Source organism: Phalacrocorax carbo, chromosome 1 (genome assembly GCF_963921805.1).
Source record: "Phalacrocorax carbo chromosome 1, bPhaCar2.1, whole genome shotgun sequence".
NCBI classification, from domain to species: domain Eukaryota; kingdom Metazoa; phylum Chordata; class Aves; order Suliformes; family Phalacrocoracidae; genus Phalacrocorax; species Phalacrocorax carbo.
The window spans coordinates 1134109-1156010 of NC_087513.1; the positions used below are offsets into that span (position 1 = coordinate 1134109).

General features: G+C 65.6%; 1 protein-coding gene across 1 annotated transcript in view; it reads left to right on the plus strand.

Annotated features, from left to right (window-relative positions):
* SND1 (staphylococcal nuclease and tudor domain containing 1) overlaps positions 1-21902 on the plus strand; it is a 148529-nt gene that overhangs the window by 68341 nt on the left and 58286 nt on the right. The window contains exons 13-14 of the mRNA XM_064441520.1: positions 13060-13170; positions 18186-18258. Of these exons, the coding sequence (XP_064297590.1) occupies positions 13060-13170; positions 18186-18258 (184 nt within the window). The remainder of the gene's footprint in view (positions 1-13059; positions 13171-18185; positions 18259-21902) is intronic.

Consider the following 21902-nt stretch of genomic DNA (forward strand, 5'->3'; position numbering starts at 1 on the left):
CTCCAGCCCTGCCCCCCGTTTTCCTGCCACGGGCAGGATCGGTGGCTTTACCCCAGGACCCAGGGGTGTCGGGCTCCTCCAGCGCGGCCCTACGGAGCGGTTGTGCCGACGAGGCGCGCGTCCGGATGGCAGCACCTCCAGGAGCTGCGTAGGGATGATTTGTCATAGGCCATTTGCTTGCTTTTTCCTTTTTTTTTTTTCCCCTGTAGCAGCTATATTGGAAAGCAACCAAAGTGCTGCAGCGCTGCGCTTTCCTTCCCCTTAATCCAAGGTCTGGGAAAGCTGCGGAGCTTCGCGCTGCACGGGGAGACACGGCTCCGTGACACCTGGGAAGCCGGAAAGCTCCCTGTCACCCCACTCCCCTCTGATTAAGGCACTCGTGGAGTGACCTTCGGCGATGCTTATCTCATGAGTGGGATTGATTTCCACTCCGGTGGCAAAGGGGATCCAGCCCTGCCTGTGACGGGGCTGGGGCTGCTCCACGCCCGCTGCCAGGCCGTGCCAGGGTGCTGCTCCCGGGATGAAACCGCGGCAGCGGGAGCCTAAAGGGCTTTCCTGGATGGAGACGCTGGGTGCGGCGGAGCCCAGCGGAGCAGCCCTGCTCTCCTGCGCTGCCTGCACCAGCTTTAAACCCACCCGGTTTATTCAGTGGGTCCCCAGGGAGTTAATTCTCCAGCTGAGTGTGTCTCACCAGGTTTTTAGGAGGGACAGCCCGGTCGTTGTGGTTTTGGGGCTGTTTGTAGGAGGATGAGGTCTTGGGTCATTGGCAATGCACGAGGAGGGGAACGTGCGGTGCAAAACCCGCCGGCCTCTCCCCGTGCCCGGTGGCCGCAGTGCTGCCAGCCCCGGGAGGCTCCCGGCAGCTCTTGTGCCGTGCCCGGCACGCTGGAGGGGCAGGATTTCCCATCTCAGGGGCATCTCGCCGAGCGCTGCCGCCTGCTCTTAACGTCTCCAGCTGCAAATTGCTTTCAAATAGCTCCTGAGTCGCATCCCTGTTTTGGGAGGAAACCTGACGTGAATTTGCAGGGCAGCTGCTCGCGTTGACTTCATTGCCATAATCAGGCATCAGCGGAGCGAGCCGAGCGAGCGCCGGAGCGTCTCTGCGGCGTGCAAGCCTCGGGGGCACGGCGTGGGGCAGCCCCCTTGCTCCTGGCCGCCCACAGCCCCGCGGTGCGGGTCGGCGCTGGGCACGGGGTCCTTCGGCTGCCCCGGCGAAGGTGTGGGCGTAACAGAGCAGGGTCTGTGCCGTCCGGCCCGCGCCGCGCTGGGGACAGAGCGGGGAAGAAAGCCTGGCTTGTCCGCCTGGCATCTGGGCTGGGCTGAGCCTGCTTGGCAGGCTGAGCACGCCGGCAGCTCGCTGGGGCGGCCAGCCCAGGCAGGGGGCTGACCCCCGCCTGCCTCCTGGAGCTCCAGGGCCCTGGTTCCTGCCTAGCTGCTGTTGCACTTGGTGCAGGCAGGCGGTGGTCCTTCAGCCCCCTGGCCGTGCTGGTTACCCGTCCCCTTGCATCTGCTCGCCTCGAGGCGCTGGGTGGGTTTGCGGAGGGCAGCAGAGCAGCTTCTCCTGCTTCCAGCTCAGAGCAGACACCGTGCCACGTGTCCCCCTGCGCTGCAAGCTTGGGGAGCTGGAGCACAAACCCATCTTCACCTGCCTGTACCCCCGTCCGTACCCCTGCCCGACCCCCACCTGCGCTGCCTCACTCGGTGTCTCCCGCAGGGGGGCTCTGAGCTGGCAGCGCCAGCTGCCCTCGCTGGGTCCATCACGCTTCCCCCTTCCAGCTCCCCAGCATTTTCAGCTTGATTTGTGCCCGGGGAACGCCAGTGCCGCTGCCTGGCAAGGCTCTGCCCGGTGCCGGCATGCCGCAGCCCCCCCATCCCGCTCCGCCGGTGCTGGTGCACCGCGTGCCTTGTCAGCGTTTACCGCCGCTGCCGGCACTGCTCTTCCCAGCTCGTGTTTTCCTGCTGAGCACAGGTAAGGCCAGAGGTTTGTGCTCGGCTGTCACAACAAAGCCGTGCTGACATGGAGAGCAGGGTGGAGGGGCAGCTGCCGGGACACCGGGAGCCCCGCAGGCACCTCCTGTGCCGCTCTGGGCTCGCAGGGCTGGCTCATCCCACCACGGATGCTGTTGGGAGGGTGCCCCCGCACCTCGGGCACGATTAGTGTGGAGACACCCGCAAAGTGGTGGTGGCAGGACCTGGAGACGGTGAGGAAGGTCTGCTGTGACCACCGGGAGCGGGTGCAGATGAGGGCACTGGGTTCTCATCAGCCTTTGCTCTTTGGGAAGCTCCTGGCATCCCGCGGCATCCCATAGCATCCTACAGCATCCCATAGCATCCCTCAGCATCCGGCAGCATCCCATAGCATCCCTCAGCATCCTACAGCATCTCATAGCATCCCTCAGCATCCGGCAGCATCCCATAGCATCCCTCAGCATCCTACAGCATCTCATAGCATCCCTCAGCATCCGGCAGCATCCCATAGCATCCCTCAGCATCCTACAGCATCTCATAGCATCCCTCAGCATCTGGCAGCATCCCATAGCATCGCTCAGCATCCCACAGCATCCTAGAGTATCCCACAGCATCCTATAGCCTCCCATGACATCCCACAGCATCCCATAGCATTCCTCAGCATCCTACAGCATCCCACAGCATCCCATAGCATCCCTCAGCATCCGGCAGCATCCCATAGCATCTATCACCATCCTACAGCATCCCATAGCATCCCTCAGCATCCTACAGAATCCCATAGCAACCCTCAGCATCCCACAGCATCCCAGAGTATCCCACAGCATCCCATAGCCTCCCATGACATCCCACAGCATCCCATAGCATCCCTCAGCATCCCATAACATCCTACAGCCTCCCATGACATCCCGCAGCATCCCACAGAGGCTGGCAGCAAACTGCAGCATCCCACAGCTTCCCGTCACATCCCACAGCATCCCCTCGTGGGCAGCAGGCGCAGCGGGTGTGGGCTGCGGGGTGGGAGCCCCGGGGTGCCCGGCTGCAGGGCTCGGGGCTCCCCAGGAGCCCGGCTCCCTCCTGGGGAACGCGTTGGGATGCAGGGAGGGGATGCAGTCCCCAGCCCACCAGCGAGGCTGTAACTGGGGAGCCGGGGCACCCCATAAATCAGCCTCCTCGGGTCGGCCGCGGGCGCCGATGCAGGGCCGGCGGCTCCTGGCAGGAGCCCACTGCTGCCGCGGGGACGTCCCATGGGGTGGCCCCGGACCCCCTTTGCCTACACCTGGATTTTCAGCCGGTTCGTGGGCAGAGCCTGGCTGTCACCGTGCGGCGAGGGGTCCCTTACTGTTCTGTTAGGGGTCCTGGGGGGGCTGGGTCCCGCTGACACCCCAGAGGGGACTTGCTCCGGGGGTCCCGTCCCCGCAGCCCTTCCCCGGGGGGACTCAGGCTGCCGCGATGCCAATCGAACAAATGCGTGGAAGAAAAAGCTACTAAAAATCATTAAAAACAAACTTAAGGAAAGCCCCGAGCTATAAATCCATGCCGGGGAGGGAGGGCGGTGCTTCCCCTGCAGGCAGCAGGGCCGGGATGCTGCGTTTTTGGGGCTAATTTGGCACAAATGGCGAGTTTTGGTGATGCCACCTCTGGGCGCGGCGGGGGGTCTCATGCGGGGCTGCTTTTGGCAATGCCAATCTGTGCCAGGCAGCGGGAGCCTGAGAGGTTTCGGTGGGTGAAAACACAGCTGAAAAACCTCCTTTCTGGATTTTCGGGGGGGTGAGGGGAGGGTGGAGAAACTGTGAAATGAGTTTCGGTGCTGCCGGGGGAGCGGGCGGGCGGGGCGGGGGGAAGCTTGCAAATAGCCATTTTTCACTCCGCCGTTCTTTTAAGTGGCAAAAACTGTATTTCACGGCCTAATAAGATTTTTTTCCACAGCGAAGAGCTTTTCATCTGCGTTTTCATATTCCCATTCTTTAATCTGGGTTTAACTGGGGGGTGCGTCTTCCCTCCGTGCAGCAGCTCCAGCTCTTCTCCCCAGATGCTTTTATTTGAAGTGGGGGGGCTGCGGTTCCCCCCCTTCGCCATGCAGGGGCTGCGGGGAGAGGAGCAGGGAGCAGGGCTGGAGCACGATATTTAATTCAGAGTCAGGAAATTTCTTCTTTAAGCGGTTATCCCTGCTCCCCTCTTCCTTGTCCTTTCCTAGCGGCAGGAGGGGGGGTCGGTGTGGGTGCAGCGCACCCGCTGCAGCACGTGCACTGCAGCGGGTGCGCTGCAGCGGGTGCATTGCAGCCAAACCGGTCATCGCTGAACCCTCCTCGGTGCACCCGCTGCGATGCACCCGCTGCAGCGAACCCGTCACGGTGCGCCCGGCGCGCTTCGCTGGCTGCTCAGCACCCAGCCGAGCGCCAGGATCAGCCCCCGGCGGCAGTGCTGCCATGTCTGGGCCTTAAAAGCTCTAAACCTGGAAAGAATTGGGGGTTCTCCCAGGATTTGAAGCCCTGGGAGGGTTTTTTTTTTGCACTTAAGCAGCAGGATTTCATGCTGGTGTGGTTGGTGGTGCCGGGATGCCGGCACGGCTCAGGGTGTCGTGACTGGGGTGGTTGGCGGTGCCGGGATGCCGGCACGGCTCAGGGTGTCGTGGCTGGGGTGGTTGGCGGTGCCGGGATGCCGGCACGGCTCAGGGTGTCGTGGCTGGTGTGGTTGGTGGTGCCGGGATGCCGGCACGGCTCAGGGTGTCGTGGCTGGTGTGGTTGGCGGTGCCGGGATGCCGGCACGGCTCAGGGTGTCGTGGCTGGGGTGGTTGGCGGTGCCGGGATGCCGGCACGGCTCAGGGTGTCGTGGCTGGTGTGGTTGGTGGTGCCGGGATGCCGGCACGGCTCAGGGTGTCGTGGCTGGTGTGGTTGGCGGTGCCGGGATGCCGGCACGGCTCAGGGTGTCGTGGCTGGGGTGGTTGGCGGTGCCGGGATGCCGGCACGGCTCAGGGTGTCGTGGCTGGTGTGGTTGGCGGTGCCAGGATGCCGGCACGGCTCAGGGTGTCGTGGCTGGTGTGGTTGGCGGTGCCGGGATGCCGGCACGGCTCAGGGTGTCGTGGCTGGGGTGGTTGGCGGTGCCGGGATGCCGGCACGGCTCAGGATGTCGTGGCTGGGGTGGTTGGTGGTGCCGGGATGCCGGCACGGCTCAGGGTGTCGTGGCTGGGGTTGTTGGCGGTGCCGGGATGCCGGCACGGCTCAGGGTGTCGTGGCTGGTGTGGTTGGCGGTGCCGGGATGCCGGCACGGCTCAGGGTGTCGTGGCTGGGGTGGTTGGCGGTGCCGGGATGCCGGCACGGCTCAGGATGTCGTGGCTGGGGTGGTTGGTGGTGCCGGGATGCCGGCACGGCTCAGGGTGTCGTGGCTGGGGTTGTTGGTGGTGCCGGCACAGCTCTGCAAGCCCCAGCAGCTGCTCTCAGAGCATCCAGCGTCTCCGGTGGCCCAGGGAGGGTGATAAGGGGATGCTTTTTCACTCCCCTTTCCAGGAATGAAGTAGGAGCATCCAGGGAAGCTGCTCAGAGTTGGGATCAAAGCACGGGAGGGTGGATCTGGGGTTGTTTTCGACGCAGTCTGTGGCACTGCTTCCCCTGGCCGTGTGTCGGGGTTCCGGGGGTGCTGGAGGCTGGAGGCAGCCTGCCCAAGGTGGGAAGCAGCGTGGGCTGGTCCTGCTCCGTGCTGCCGCTGGGAACGGGGCGCTGGGCAAGGTGCTCCCACCCGCCGCGGCTGCTCCAGTGTCCCGGCGCTCGGAGGCTTTGCAGCATCGTGGCCGCGCACGTCCCTGGTCGTGGGTGGGAGGTTTCGGTGCTGGCAGGGGAAGGCAGGGAGCTGCTCGCATGAGGATGTGCGGGGACAGCCTCCTGCTGCAGGGTGTGGGACAGGCACCCGCTGCAGCCACGCGAGAAGCATGAGCTGAGCCCGTGGGAGCATTTTGGGCAGGAGCCGGGCGTGGAGGCGATGCTCTGAGCTGGGGGGCACTGGGGGCTGTGGATGTTTCCCTGCCTGGTGCAACCTCAGGGTTTTTTGCTGTGCAGTGGATGGTGCTCAGCTCACCGAAGCTCAAGCCGCTCCGGTTTGGGTGTCTGAACGTTTCCAGGACATGCATACAGAAATGTGAAGTATAAAAAGTTTAAAAATATGCACAATCCCATCTCCCCGAGTCCCCTAACAGCACTCGGACCCATCTCTGCAGGGCCGGACTCTGCCCTTCTCCTGGATGGGGTTGTGCGGAGCAAGGCTGCGTGCTGGAGGGCTGCGGCGTTCCTTGCCCACGCAGAGCCGGGGCCGTGCGAGCACCGGGAGGAAGAGGCAGGATGAAGGGCTGGTTGCAGCCGTGGAGGCGGGCGCGGGGCTGCTGTTCCTCCCCGGTGTCTCTCTCCTCACCCAAAAAGCCGGGTGATGATCCTGACCTTTGCAAAGTGCTCTTTGGTGCAGAGCTCGGGAGAGGACCCGGCGAGCGGTGGGGAGAGGACCCAGCCGGGGGCTGCTGGTGCGGGTGACGGGGAGGTGAACGCATTTGCAAAGCAGAGGGGCGAGCGGGAGCCCCCGGGGGACCGCTGGTGCTGGGTGACGCTGGTGGCCACGCCACCAGCTCCACGCTGTCCCCAGGCTGGGTGGCAGCCAAAAGCCGTGGGATGCATGCTTTCCCTTCCACGAGGAAACCCAGCCCGGCTTCCCGGGGCGAGGGGCAGCTGCGAGCCCGAGGCGGCTCCACCGCCAGACGTGCCGGGCGAGCCGGCGGCGCGGCACAGGGTATTTACCCACCCCGGGGTCCCGCGGGGCCGGAGCGGGGACCAGCTGCCAGCACTTTGCTGTTCGCAGCGGAGCCATGTGCGCAGCGAGCTACCTGCGTGGGCTGCGGTGCCAGGGTAAAGCTGGGCTCGCGCCCAGGAGCTGTGTAGGTTTTTGCAGCCCGAGCCTCTGGAAAGGAACCAGATTTTGCTGCTGCTTTGCAAGCTGCTCCCTCCTACGGGGAGGAGGTGTCCGCCGCCAGCCTCGTCCCCAGGAGCTCGGCCGTGAGGATGAGCTCGGCGAGGTTGGCAGCGGCTGGCTGCGGGCTGGCAGAGCTCGGCGCCCGGCCTGGTGCTGGCAGGGGCCCGGCTGGGCACGGAGCGGGGCGGCTGCAAGCTCGGGGACTTGGAGTAAAGCCACTCGCACCCTTAAATGGTGCAACCATGTGCTGCTGTCCCCGAGCCCCTCTCCCGGCTTCGATGCGATACGGTCAGCCCTGGGGAGGAGAATTCTCCCCGGTACTGTCGTTCCTGCAGGCAGGAGGCGGCCGGACGCTGCGGTGCGTGGCGGGGGTTTGCTCCCGGTCACGCTGGGGGTCCCCCAGCACTGAAGTGCCTTCTGAGGGCACCGGTGCCGAGATGGCATGAACCAGCGCCGGAGCTGGCTCTGCCGGGGCCCTGGTCGCACCGAGGGGTTGAAGGACGTCGTGCTCCGCGCTGGCAAAGCACCGTCCCGCGGTTCTGTTGCTGCAGAAGCTGCTGAGGGTGGCACAGCCTGGGGCGGAGGGGTCTGAAGCGCTGCAGGAGGGAAGGGCCGTGGGGAGCTCCCCGTCCTCCTCGGGGCTCTCCCTTCTCCCCAAAGCACCCGTGGCTGTTGCAGGCTGCAGCCAGGTCCGGGCTGAGCCGTTCCGCTCTTCCGAGACTGGCCCTTTCGCCCTGCCTGCAGCGGCCAAGCAGAGCCAGCACCTTCCTGGCCTCGGCTGCACCCAGCCCGGTCGTTGCACGTTTGCTCCTTGACCGGATCAGAGCAAGCTGCCAGGGCGTTTCGCTGCCGCTGGGAGCAGCCCGGGGCGGTGGGAAGATCGCCTCGCCGGTGCTGTGCGGCTGCCAGGGATCTGCAGGCAGCAGGCACCGATTGTGTGTCAAACCCGGGGGAGGAGGAGAAGCTCCCTCTCTTATCTCGCCCGCGCGTGCTAGAGCCGAGCTGCTTGTGCGTGCGACCAGAAGGAGCTGGCATCCTTTCAGGAGCGGGGCTCAGCATGTCGGGGGGACACGAGCGCCGTGCCAGCCGGCTCCTGTGCCAGGAGAGGCTCACAGAGCATCCCACGAGGGTTCGGAGGGATGCAGGGCACCGGTTCAGCCCGCCTCTGGTCCCTTGCGGTGGCTGGGCTGTGCTGGGGAAGGGCTGCCGTGGTGCCGGGCAGCGGACGCCGTGGTGCGGGGGACCTCAGCAGCGGGCGAGCCCCCGGGTGGCAGCCCGGCCCCTCTGCTTCGGGGTGGTGGGTTTGATTAGAAATCGCACAGGTTTACATAACGCCGCGTAAAAACCTCATCTTTGCGTGATTTAGCCAAACTTCCCAAATAAAGTCCTGTCAGCGTCGTGATACGCTCCCATCCGCCCAGCAAGGAGGATGAGGGGTGGATGAAGGAGCAGAGCCTGGTGCCTCCGCCGCCCTCCCCATGGCGGCTCAGCTAACCCCCTCTGAAATTGGGATTTGTTTCCTTCTAATCAGGCTGTGATATATGACAGGCTCACCCGGCGCTGTGGTTGCAGAGGTGGTTTAACATTAGATTTTTAATGATCCCTCCATTAATCCCGGTATTCTGGGATTTAATGCTCGCTGCCCTTTGACCACTGGAAATGATGAAAACTTTGATTTCATGCATATTGGATACTTTTGGAGTCTGGTGCCAGGAATAGCTGCTTATCTGCTCCGAGCGGAGGGGATTAAAGCGCTGGGGGATGGGGCAGGGGTGGGCATGGGTGGCTGGGACGGGGAGCGGGATGCGGCTGGGATGGGGAGTGGGATGCGCTGGGATGGGGAGTGGGATGCGCTGCGATGGGGAGAGGGTTGCAGCTGGGATGGGGAGTGGGATGCGGCTGGGATAGGGAGTGGGATGCGCTGGGATGGGGAGTGGGATGCGGCTGGGATGGGGAGTGGGATGCCCTGGGATGGGGAGTGGGATGCGCTGGGATGGGGAGTGGGATGCGGCTGGGATGGGGAGTGGGATGCCCTGGGATGGGGAGTGGGATGCGCTGGGATGGGGAGTGGGATGCTGCTGGGATAGGGAGTGGGATGCGCTGGGATGGGGAGTGGGATGCTGCTGGGATGGGGAGTGGGATGCGCTGGGATGGGGAGTGGGATGCGGCTGGGATGGGGAGTGGGATGCGCTGGGATGGGGAGTGGGATGCGGCTGGGATGGGGAGTGGGATGCCCTGGGATGGGGAGTGGGATACGGCTGGGATGGGGAGTGGGATGCCCTGGGATAGGGAGTGGGATGCACTGGGATGGGGAGCGGGATGCTGCTGGGCTGGGGAGCGGGATGCCCTGGGATGGGGAGTGGGATGCGCTGGGATAGGGAGTGGGATGCGCTGGGATGGGGAGTGGGATGCGGCTGGGATGGGGAGTGGGATGCTGCTGGGATGGGGAGGGACACGGCTGGGATGGGGAGTGGGATGTAGCTGGGATGGGGAGGGACACGGCTGGGATGGGGAGTGGGATGTGGCTGGGATGGGGAGTGGGACACAGGTCTCTGGGCTTGGTGGGTGTGTGAAGGAGGGGGCTGATGCCCTTGGGGGGACAGGCCCCATGGGGTCTGTCGCCCCCATCCTCCTCTCTAGCAGGTGAACGTGAGGGCCTGGGTCACGCTGCCCAGCGCAGCCGGGTGCAGGGAGGGTGCCCTCGCCCCGTGGGTGGGGGATGCAGGCGGCTTTTCTCCTCCCCATCACCCCACAAAGCAGAGTTGCCGGGTGCCTCTGACCCTCCCAGACCCATTTGGGCTCTCGGGTTAGGGAGGATGGAGGCAGGGATGGGGGGGTCTCCCTGCAGCCCCATGCCGGGATGGGGTTCCAGCCCGGCTGGCTGCGGGCTGCGTCGCACCGGGGAGCCCATGTGCTCGCTCCAGGTTTAGCGTTCCTGGGGTGGAGGCGGCTTTTCCTTTTGCTGGAGGAGCCCAAACCAGGGCGAGAGCTGGTCCTGGGCTGCGGGACCCCCTGCCCGGGGGAACGAGGGGGTCTGGGCACCCAGCACGGGCAGCGCCGGGGCAGGCGGGGTGCCTGGGGGGTTCACCCCTGCTGACAGCACGGGGTTAGATAACCCCTCGTTGGGCTCATTCTGCTCTGCAGATGGTACAGGGCTCTGCGGCGGAGCAGACGCATTTGCTGGGGGGAACGGCTGGTGCTGGAGCCGTGCAGCGCCCCGGCACAGCCCGAGAGGCTGCTCAGGGAAGGGAAACTGAGGCAGCCGGGTGCAGCAGCATCCCCGCAAGCCCTGCGGCCAGCTGGCACCTCCCGCTTGCTCTCGGTCCCCACCAGCCACGGGAACGCTGTCTCTGAAACCTTAACTGGAGCCAGGCTGCGGCAGAGCGGGAGCTGGTGCCGAGGAGGGGTCCCCCTGCTCGGGGGGGGGGGGCAGCAGCCCGGACCAGCACCTTTTGGGTCCGAATCGGTGGTCGGGTGTCTCCGTCCCCTCTTGCAGAGCCCGTTGGGGACCGAAAAGCCGGGGGGAGCACAGCTGCCCTCCCTGCGCACAGCCCCGTCCCGTCCCGGCTCCTTTAGGACCCAGCGGCGCGGCGGGAGCAAACGCTGGCAATTTTGCTTGTCTTCTAAAAAGCCATAACCATGATATTGCTGAATAAATGAAGCCATCAAACAGAGGTGGCAACAAGATTACAACACTTCACGAGTGCTGGGGGCAGAATAAAATTGTCCGTTTAGTGAGCAGAGGGAGCGCTCGCTGGCACAGTTGCTTCCTGATGCTTTTCATGTTGGGTTTTAACCTCCTTTGCTCTTCCCAGATCCTGTCCCCCCACCCTGCCTTGCTCCGTTCCCCAGAACTCAGGGGCTCGGGCGATGGCTGGGGATGGAGCAGCCCGGCCGGCGCAGGGTGCAGGGCAGGCAGGGCTGGGCATCTCCTCTGGAGGCTGCAAATGGGGGGCTGATGGGACCCCCAGCCCAGATGCGGCCGGGCTTTGCATGAGCATGGAAACCGCGCCAGGGCTGGAGGGCTGCCTGCTCCGGAGCCCCGGGGTGGGGTCGTGGGACACAAAGGGGTGCCCCAGGCTGTCTGCCCGTGCTCGGGGGGGATGTGACCATAGGGGAAGGAGCTGTCCTGCCCCAGGGCTGGTGGTGGTTGTGTCTGGGGCTCGTCCTCGTGGTGGGTCGGGTTGGGGACATGCTGCAGATGTGCTGCTCCGGGGGTGCAGCTGCAGCTCCCCGGTGTGGGGGTGGGATGGAGGCGGCGTTTCTGGGCGCACCACCCGCTGAGCAGCAGGGGCCAGGTGGGCAGCTCTCCCCAGCGCGCCCATCACCAGAGTCTCTGGCCTCAGGTTCGCTCGAGCATCTTCCCCCGGCGTGTGTTGGGCAAAGCTCCTGGTGACGCATGTCCCCGCTCGTGCGCTGAGCGATGCTCGGGGCCGTGGGGCGGCGCAGAGGCACGATGGCGAGTGGGAAGCACAGTGGCACACAACAGCTCGCCCACCCCAACCCCCATGGAGCCAGGGCCACCCCACGCTCGCCGGCGAGGACGTGTGCGTGGCTGGAAGTGTCCATGTGGGAGCAAAGCCAGCTCCCGTTGGAGGCAGCCGCCACCGGCTCGTCCCTCGCGTGCTCCCCCCGTGCCAGCCCTCGCACAGCTGCTCCCGTCCCCGCTCCGGTGCTGTGCGCGCTGCCAGCCCCGGCGCTTCGCTCTTGGGAGGGGCTGCGGCTGCCCCCCCACGTCCCGCAGCTCCTCGCCACTTCGGCTTGGCCGCAGACGGCTGCGGGGCCGCAAACTCCATCCCAGCTGGGGGGGCTCCCTCCGGCAGCAGCCTCGGCTGCTCGTCCCGGCACGGGGCACCGTGTCCTCCCTGGCAGAGCCGGGCTGGCACCGAGCTGCTGGGGACGTCCGGATCTACCAGCACCCATCAGCAGGCAGGAGCCCACCGGTTTTGGGGTGCTGCTGCCTCTCACCTCCAAACGGCCCCGTGGCTTTGCAGCTGTACCCCAGGGAACGGATGGATAGGGACCGGGGCAGGTGTCCCTGCAGCTCATCCCTACCGGGGTCACCTCCTGCCCGTGGCCGTCAGGCTGTGCCCCACTGCTCCCGAGGCGCTGGGGACCCGGGGACGGAGCCTCGCCCCCAGCCCTGCCCAGCCCCAAACCTTGCCCTCCCCCGTCGGGGCAGACCGCGGTGTCGGGGGGCCGCTGGGACGCCGCGGGTGCCACCAGCCCTGCGCTCGCCTCCCCCCGGCGCAGCCTCCTGTTCGTGCCCAAAATAGCTGTAGGTGCTTATTCCTGGTTGCTTGGCATTTCAAGCACTACCTCTGCAGCTGCCTCCTGCTGCAGCTTATTTCCTCGTTTACGAATCCTTATTTTTCTTTTTTTTTTTCTCCCCCTGCTCCGAGGCGAGACCTATTTTCAGCTCCCGGTGCTGGCTCTGCCCTTCCCCCTCTCCAGGGCAGGGGGTGCTCCCGGGGCTTGCGAATGGATCAGGCCCCCCTCCATACATATATATATATATATATGCTTTTTTTTTTTTTTTATTAAGTAGTGAATTAGCAGTCCATGCCCTGCCTGTGTAATTGGAGGAGAATTACAGATGCGCTCAGCGAAGTAGAATTTATGAATTTGTTTAAAGCAGCAGAGTGTAATGGCAGCCAATTTGCTGCGCCGCCTCGGCACGTGGCGCCCGTTGGCAGCCGGCCCCCGCGCCCGGCCAGCGCCCACCTCCCCTCTCCGACGAGGGGATGGCAGCGATAAAAAAAGCAATAGGAAGGTAAAAAGCAAGGAGGTTCCCAACAGCCCAGGGGCGCTGACCCTTCTGGTTTTGGGGAGTAGTGGCGGGGGTTTTGGGGTGCTGCCGGGAGGCCCCTCGCCGCAGAGGTCTGGCTCCTGCACGCTCACGCGGGGACCCCCTCGGCTGTGCCCAGAAGTCCCCGTTAATTGTGAAACGTTGCTCCAAGCACCGTCCCATGGCCAGCGGCGGGAAACGGAGTGGGGGTCTCCTCTCGCCCACCCCGGCAGGTCTGACCCCCTCCGGCGTCAGGGACCAGCGCGATGCAGGGGGTCGGCCGCGGTGGGTGATGGGGGAGATGGGCCCCTCCGCCCCGCCACCGGTGCTGAGCCCCCCGCTCCTCTCTCTTGCAGCAACATCGCCGAAGCGCTGGTGAGCAAAGGCCTGGCCACCGTCATCCGCTACCGGCAAGACGACGACCAAAGATCCTCGCACTACGACGAGCTCTTGGCGGCGGAGGCTCGGTGAGTGCCGTGCCGGGGCGGTGGTGCTCCCGCAGCCGCGCGGTGCCCGTGCCGCCTCTCAGGGTGTCTCGCGGGGAGGTGCAGGGCTGCACCGCATCCCCCCCCATCCCATCCCTGCCGCGTCCCCATCCATCCGTCCGTCCCCGCTGCTCGGCGCGGCCTTCCTGCCCCGCATCCCTCCTGCCCGGGGCGAGCGTCCTTTCCCCTCCGCAGGCTCTGCAAGGTCCCTGCTCCTGCCTCCAGCTCCCCCTGACTCCCCGGCAGCCAAAATCCTCCCCGAGTAGGGCCCGGCTGCGTGTGCCCGCCTCAGCCCCGACCTCCTCCATGCTGCCGGCGCAGCGCTGGTGCCGCAGACGGGCTCGGGCTCAGCGCTGGCGGAGGGCCAGGCGTGCCGTGAGTCAGTGGGAAGCATCTCGCTGCGTGGCGGGTTCTCCATGTTAATGCCGGAGCTGCCTGTAGGCAGCTGAAGGCAGATAACATTTGCAAAAAGCCTGGGAGGTTGTTTGGAGTCTCACGGCCCATTGCGTGCATCACGCCGGGGTTCAAAGGGCCCCGCGCCGCTCCTCGGGGCGGCGAAGCCCGGCAGGGCGCTGCCGCAGCCTTCCTGCCCCGGCCTGTCTGCCAGAGAAGTAATTGCATTTAAACCCTGTGACGTCCGAGCCGATCCGAAGGACTTGAGGCACTTGAGGCCTCCTGTAATTAGGTTGAGGTTATCGTGGTGAGAAAAATGCGTGCGGATGCTTCCCCGCGCCGTGTCCTCGGCGGAGGCAGCAGAAACGCTGATGCAGGCAGGGGCGCTGATGCCTGCCTTCTCCTCTGCCAGCTGGGAGGAGCGGGAAGGGCTACTCTTTCTGCCTGACCGGGCAGCCCTGCCTGCTCTGCTGCCTGCCTGCACCTCGCGCGCGGGCAGGGGATGCTCCCGGGCGCGTTGTGTCGGTGCCCGCAGCCGGGCGGCGCTTGTACGTCGCTCGGGCGGGAGGGAAGCGCAAAGCTTCCTCGGGCGCCCGACTTCCCGAGCGCCTCTCCTGGGGCGCACGGACCCGGGGTGCACGGTCCAGGTGTGCTCCGTCGAGGTTGCACGGTCCAGGTGTGCACAGTCGAGGTTGCACAGTCCAGGTGTGCACAGTTGAGGTTGCACGGTCCAGGTGTGCACAGTCGAGGTTGCACAGTCCAGGTGTGCTCGGTCAAGGTTGCACGGTCCAGGTGTGCACAGTCGAGGTTGCACGGTCCAGGTGTGCTCGGTCGAGGTTGCACGGTCCAGGTGCGCACAGTCGAGGTTGCACGGTCCAGGTGTGCACAGTCGAGGTTGCACGGTCCAGGTGTGCTCCGTCGAGGTTGCACGGTCCAGGTGTGCACAGTCGAGGTTGCACAGTCCAGGTGCGCTCGGTCGAGGTTGCACAGTCCAGGTGTGCTCAGTTGAGGTTGCACGGTCCAGGTGTGCTCAGTCGAGGTTGCACGGTCCAGGTGTGCTCGGTCGAGGTTGCACGGTCCAGGTGCGCACAGTCGAGGTTGCACAGTCCAGGTGCGCACAGTCGAGGTTGCACGGTCCAGGTGTGCTCAGTCGAGGTTGCACAGTCCAGGTGTGCTCGGTCGAGGTTGCACGGTCCAGGTGTGCACGGTCGAGGTTGCACAGTCCAGGTGTGCTCGGTCGAGGTTGCACGGTCCAGGTGTGCTCGGTCGAGGTTGCACGGTCCAGGTGTGCACGGTCGAGGTTGCACAGTCCAGGTGTGCTCGGTCAAGGTTGCACGGTCCAGGTGTGCACAGTCGAGGTTGCACGGTCCAGGTGTGCACGGTCGAGGTTGCACAGTCCAGGTGTGCACAGTCGAGGTTGCACGGTCCAGGTGTGCACGGTCGAGGTTGCACAGTCCAGGTGTGCTCGGTCGAGGTTGCACGGTCCAGGTGTGCACAGTCGAGGTTGCACAGTCCAGGTGTGCTCGGTCAAGGTTGCACGGTCCAGGTGCGCACAGTCGAGGTTGCACGGTCCAGGTGTGCTCGGTCGAGGTTGCACGGTCCAGGTGTGCACAGTCGAGGTTGCACGGTCCAGGTGTGCTCGGTCGAGGTTGCACGGTCCAGGTGCGCACAGTCGAGGTTGCACGGTCCAGGTGTGCTCGGTCGAGGTTGCACGGTCCAGGCATGTGTGACCCAGCTGTGCATGGTCCAGGTGTGCATGATCCAGCTGTGCACGGTCCAGGCATTCGTGGTCCAGGGTTCATGGTCCACGCATGCGCAGTGCAGCTGTGCACGGTCCGGGGTGCACGGTTCAGACATGCAGGGGCCAGCTCCCTGCAGGAGGTGACCGCGTTGCTCAGCCCCCCTTGCGGCCCAGTGCCCCCTGCACCAGGGCTGCGTCCCTGCGCCCCGTCTCTGCACGGAGAGCTGCGCCCGAGCCTTGCAGCTCCGCGGGGAGGGGAAGCCCGGAGCAGGCTGCACCCCATCCACCTCCTGCGTCCCGTCCTACCCAAGGGTCGCATGGCGTTGAGCAACGGGCACCCCTTTCCCGGCGCCGCTCCCCTCCGGCTGAGCTGCCGCCCACCCTGCGGTTCCCCCCGGCGCTGCTCCCGTGCCCCCGCGGGCGCTGGCCCGGCTCTGGCTGCACCGGAGGCGGTGGCACGGCTGGGCCCAGCGGGGCGGTGGGATTTCAGCTCCTCCTCGGCAGCAAATCTGGCAGCAGCTGACGGCGCTGTGCCGACAGCAGAGGAGAGCAGCTTTGAGGGGGTTGCGGCGTGGTTTCTGCCAGCCCGCTGTGCAAGACTGTGCTCAGTTTTACTGCAAGCCTCTCGCTTTTGAGGGGGAAGGTTGATAAATGGGCTCTCGCGCTCCCTTTCCCCACACACCCCCACCACCACCCCGCATGGCGTGGGATCGGCGGCCGGCAGCTTGCTTGGGGCCTCATTGCCGAGCCATGGGGACGTACCTTGTCGAAAGCCGAGGTGCCTGGTGTTAAATCGGCATCTCGGAGGGCTCCGATGTCGGCGATCCTGCAGCCGGGCACCAGGATACCTGGGGTTGGATGAGGCGGATGGAGCCCACAGCCGCGCTCCGGGCATGGAGGGGGGTGGTTTCGAGCTCAGATGTCCCAAATATCAGGGTGCTCGGATGTCCCTGCTCGCTCCCCGGTAATGCCGGGGGCAGAAACAAGCTCCCAAGGGGAACGGGAGGTTTGGGGTGAGATCGGGGTGCGGGCCCCGAGATCCCCCTGGAGGTGGGCTTTGGGCAGTCTGGAGATGATGGCTGCTCGGGGTTTGCAAAACCCCTTTAACCCTCCCAGCTCCTTAGCAAAGGCCGGAGTCGGCGTTGCCTGCTTGGTCCCTCCCTGGGGTATTTAGAAAGGAGGTGATGAGTTTTCCCATCCCACCAGGTTTTCCTGGGGGGGGGGGTGGGGGGGTGGGGTGGGTGCCCCCCCTGCATCCCCCAGCCTTCCTTTCCAGCACGGGGCTGCCCCAGGCCCACGCACCGATGCCGTGCCGCCCTGTGAGCCTGCTGTGGGCAGGGCTGCCTGCTTCTGCCCCGGGCTCTGCCGGCGTCCCTGCCTGCCCCAGCCTCGCAGGGGAAGGTGCCCTTTCCTACTCCCCGTGGGAAGCCCTGCGGCAGGGAGGAGAAGCTCTGGAGCTGGCCGGGGGTGACTGCGGGGACACAGAGCTCGTGCATGGGGTGGCCTCATCCCGGGGGGAACCACCACACTGGGGGTGAAAGGTGGTGAAAGGAGGCTGGACCGTTGCCGGCTGCCATCCTGCTTGGGGACGGGGAACCAGGGCTCTGGGCATCCTTCGGGATGAGCCGAAGGCTCCGCCTGGCCTGGCTGCAGGCGCTGGCAAGCCCGAGCTGTGGGCACAGCATCCTCCGGGAGATGTGGGGCAGGGACCTGGTTTCCAGCCCTGCTTGGGCTGCTGGATTCTCTAAAAAAAGCCCCAACCCAAAAAAACGCCGGGCAGCGGGCTGGGGGCGGCCTCGGGGGCTGGCGCCGGCTGTGCCAAGCGTGCTCGCCCTCGGCGCGGCACAGGCAGGGCGGCAGCGGGCGGCAGCTCCCCGCTCGCTTCTGCGCTGTGCCGCTAACACCTGGAAAATAAGCTTGGCCTTTGGAAGCTGGAAAAGGACAAACCTGTCAGGGGAAGGAGCTCTAATGAATGTCTGCTGCCCTTTCACCCGCCGCTGCCAGCCCTTCCCACTCAGCCTGGCCGAGGGCAGCGCTGCCGCCGCTCCCTCCCGCACCCGGCAATAAGCCAGCCCGGCCGTGAACTGCATGAAAACCCAATAAATCTGCCGCCGGATCACCGGTGCGGCTGCCCTCGCCGTCCACCCACCGAGGCGACAAGCCCAACGCCGGGGCAGCGCGCACCCGGGTTCTGCCCGTGCCGCTCGGCTGCGCGCCGGGTGCCGGGGCGGTGAGGGCCGGCAGCGCTGCGGTCCCGGGCTCTGCTTTGGGGCGCTCGGTCCCAAACCGACGGCCGCAGCTCTGCTGGAGAGCGGTGTCCCTAACCCCCTCCCGGTTGATGCCATCCCGGTGCTGCACCCTCCCGCGCAGGCAGAGCCGGCTCGGCACCGCGCCGCAGAACCGGCTCCGGCATCAGTTCTGGGGAACCCACTCATTTTTCAGCCACGAAGTGCCCTCCTTGGTGGCTTCATTCAGGCTTCTCATCACCTCGGTATTATTTTAACCTGGTAGGAACTTATTTCCATTAAAATTGGAGCGTTCGCCGCGTATTTTGCATTTAAAATGCTCCATGTGATGAAGCGCTGAGAGAAACACGTATTAATTTTGCATCTTGCCGGGGCACTCGCCTTCCTCTTGATCCCTCCGTTTGTGCGGGGAACAAAATAATTTAATTTGGTAACGGGGGCGAGCGGCCCCGCTGATCAGGCACGTGCTGAGCTCAGGTGAGCCGCCCAAGGATGCTCATTGGGATTAGCAGGCCAACGAGTCGGCCGCTCTCTCGCCGGGCGGGCGCGGGGGGCAACGCCGGCCCTTCCAGCCGCCGCGGCGGGCGCTGACGGCTCGTGCCACCTCTCTTTTGCAGGGCCATCAAGAACGGCAAGGGGCTGCACAGCAAGAAGGAGGTGCCGATTCACCGGGTGGCTGACATCTCCGGGGTAAGGACCTTCTGGGGCGCGGCGTGGGGCGCGGCCGCGCCGGCTGTGCCACGGGCCGGGTTGTTTGCCGGGATGGGGTGCGTGGAGCGGAGCCGGGGAGGTGCCGGGTGCTGGCGCACCTGCGCGGCCCGTGATCCTGCTCGTTGCATGAGGGAATTCTGCAGCTCTGCCGGGGTCTGCCGGAGCAGCCGGGACCCCCAGCTGGGGATGGCACGAGGGAGTATTGCAGCCCATCATCATCCTCCGACGGGGCTGGCGGCCCCCCAAGTGCCGCTGCAGAAGGCGTTTGTCACCACCCGGCGCACCCCGAAAGGGTGAAATGAGATTTCTCCCGGGGTTTCTCTTCTCCGGGGAGCAGCGGGGTGGTCTCACCGCATGCCTCGTGCTGGCGTCACCCCAAGCACCGGCGGCGACGGTGACCCCGCGGTGCCGCAGGGTTTTGCAGCGCGGGGCTCCCGCGGCAGCGCCGGAGCTGCGTCCGTGCGTCCATCCTGGGTTTGATGGCCTGGCTCTCGAGAAGGTCCTTTGTGCCCTCGGGGGGGTCGGAGCTCTGCCTTGGGCACCCCAATTCCCGCCTGCACAAGCCTCCCGCCCTGCTTTTCATTGCTGGGGTGGGGTCTGCTGCTCGTACAAGACGGAGACGTCTGATCCTCCCCAGGTGAACCCCTCGCGGGGTCCCTGCGGATCGGGCGCGGCGAAGGGTGCCAGGGGCACCCCCGCGGCACGGCCGCCGGCTCCCCAGGGCTCGGTTACCTTTTAGGCTTCTGAAAAACACAGGCTGGTGTGATTGCCCTCGCAGAGCGAGACGAACCGGCGGCGACGGCGGCGGGGTGTGGGGACGCCCCCACTCCAAGCCCCCCAGCCCCAACCCCGGCAGGGTCCTTGCGCCGGGACCGTGCTGCTGCCGGGATCCTTAGGAGCCCCCGTAACTCAATCAGGGCAGCGAGGAAAAGGTTTGGAGCCGGATGGGAGGGCCCCTGCAAACAAAATTAGGCTAATACATCATGGCTTTTATGAAGATTTGTTAATCTTTTTAAATCTTTAATAGTTTTCTGTAAATTGATCCCGGCCTTAGTTAGCCGTGTGTCAGCAGTTGTGCGGCGTGATGGATGCGGGCGCGCGCCGAACTGACAGCGGGTGCTTTACCACTGCCAAAATAATTCAATGCGAATTGGCGGCGCCGCGCTCCTCCCGCTGCCTGGGCGTGCGCCAGGCTCGGCGAGCACCCATGCCCGGGGTCCCACGGGGCCCAGGGCAGCGGCGGGGTGTGCTTTGCGATTCCCCGGGCTCTGCTGTCCCTCCCGGCCGTCGGTCCCAGCTCCCCAGCACCAAACTGGAGCCGCTGCGGTGCCATGCCACAACGGGAGGCAGGAGCCAGGCGGGGTGGGGGGTGGCGGCGATATATTGGGGTGCCGGTGACGCCAACGGCAAGATTTGGCCGGTGATGCTGTGGCAGTGAGCCACCAGGCAGCAGTGGCTGTGCGCGGCGTGGCACCGTGTCCGTCCGTCCCCTCCCAGCCGTGTCCCCGCAGCCCCCGTGCTGCTGGTGCCATGTGTGCAGGAGCGGCGCTCAGCCCGGCCCCCCGGGACCTGGGGCGCCTGTCGCGGTGCGGTCGGCCCCACGTGCCGCAGCGGGGTGACCGGGACCCCTGCAGCGGTTTGGGCTGGGGCTGGGCAGGAGGAGGAGCGGTGCCTCTCCCGCTCCGCACCCGGGCGGCACCCGAGGTGGAGGGCTCGGACCCCCTGCGCGCTGCCGGCCGCGGCGCCGGTTTGCCCGGCAGAGAGCAGGCGGCATCGCTGCTGAGCTCCGCGTCGCTCTGGCAGAGCAGCACCGGCGCTGGCACGGCACTAGCGCCGGAGTGGCTCGGGTGGCGTTGCTCTGGGTCCCTCGAGCGCTGGAGACATCCCCGTCCCCGGGCTCGTCGGTACCCGATGCGCCTGCGGTTTTGCCCAGCTGTGCCCGCTGCCCTTTCCCGGCGCGGCACCTCCCCGCGCCCCGGCACTCTGTGGGGAAACGGTGTCGGGAAAACACAGGCTTTGGGGTGTTTTGCCTTTCAGATCATGGGGACAGGGTGACAGGACCCTCGGTGCATCCCATGGGGCGGTGGCAGCACACCCCTCGCCCATGGATGTCAACCTGTGCCATCCACCAGCATGGCACCATCACTGTGTCCTTGTCCCTGGGTCGTCATCTCTGCCCCCACCCTGCCAAGCTGCCGGGGCCCAGCTCTGCCTTACCCCGCCTCCCCATTCCTGAGCCCCCCGGCCGGCTTGGCAACTGGGATGCGAAAGGCGGGGAATTAGCTCAAACACAAGATTCAGCCCAGTTTTCCTGGCTCCGCCGCAGCCTCCTGTCCTCCCGCCCAGGCTTGTGCTGGGAAACGTCCCTTCCCTGTGGTTCGAGCCATCCGACGGTGGCTGCCCTGGCATCCCTCCAGGGCCCGGGGACACCAGGGCATCCCAGGAGCATCCTGCTCCTCTCCGACACCCCAAACCCTCCCCGGTCCCTCGCCTGCGCTGCCCACAGACGGGCATTCCCTGCGCGCCGGGAGCTGCAAAGGGAAGCAGCATCCCTCCTCGTGGACCTGCGATGCTGCAGGCAAGAAAAAATCCCCCCCCCCCCGAAAACAGAGGAAAAGCAAAGAGGGGAGCGCAGCCGCAATCCAAAGCCACGCTAGCTCGCTTCTCCCATTCGCGTGCGCTCCGGCACGGGAGCGCGGGCAGGCGCGCGGCAGCCCAGCCGCCAGAAAGCCTCCTGTCCTTGTGGAAAGACCTTGAATAATTTTGCATAATTGGCAGAGCTTCACATAAAAGTGGAGTTAGGAGGATATTTTTTTCCTCGCCGTATTTATGCATAATTTTCCTTCAATTCCCAGCTAATTAGATGCTCGAAGTGTTAAAATAATAGTAACAGGGGTGGTACCACCTGGGTGGGAGGGGTGGGCAAGGAGCAGGGCGGGCAGAGCCGGCAGCACCCTGGTGGGGTGCCCCGGTCTGTTGTGAATTGGGGAGCCCTGAAAAGGGGTGGGATGGGGGTGCCGGGGGGGTTTGCACCCCCCACGAGGTCAGTGCATGAAATAGGGTGGGTGGGTCGTGCCCTGGAAGCGCCTGTTTCTCCCCAGAGGCAGCGAAAGGCGCCTGAGCTGCCAGCTCGGTGGCAGGGGATGAATCCTGCGCGAGCCTGGGCACCGCTGAAGGTGGGAACCAAGGCTCAGCGCAGCTGGGATGGGGAGGGGGAGTTGCCAGCATGGTGGGGATCCCCCACATCCCTGCCCCGTCTGGGTTTAGCTGCTGATGCCTCCCCCACGCCCGGCAGATCCAAGAGCCTCTGTCACCACGTCCCTGCGCAGGCACGTCCGATTACATCCCTCCCCAACCCTTGATGGGATAAGCTGGGTGGGCTGGGAGCATCCCAACCCGGCACCCACCACCACAGAGCTGGTGCTCCGCCACGCTCCCGGTGCCATGGCCCCTCCGGAGGCTGCCAGGCCGGCTCCTGCAGCGGGATCGGTGCGGGCTGGGGGCCGTTTGTCTGTCCCAGGCTGCTCGTGGGGCGGCCGGGACCTCGCTGTCCTGTGCCCGAGCATGGGGTCGCTGGCCCTGGAGAGCAGACCCAGGGTAGGCGGGTCTGGGAGCTCCTCGTC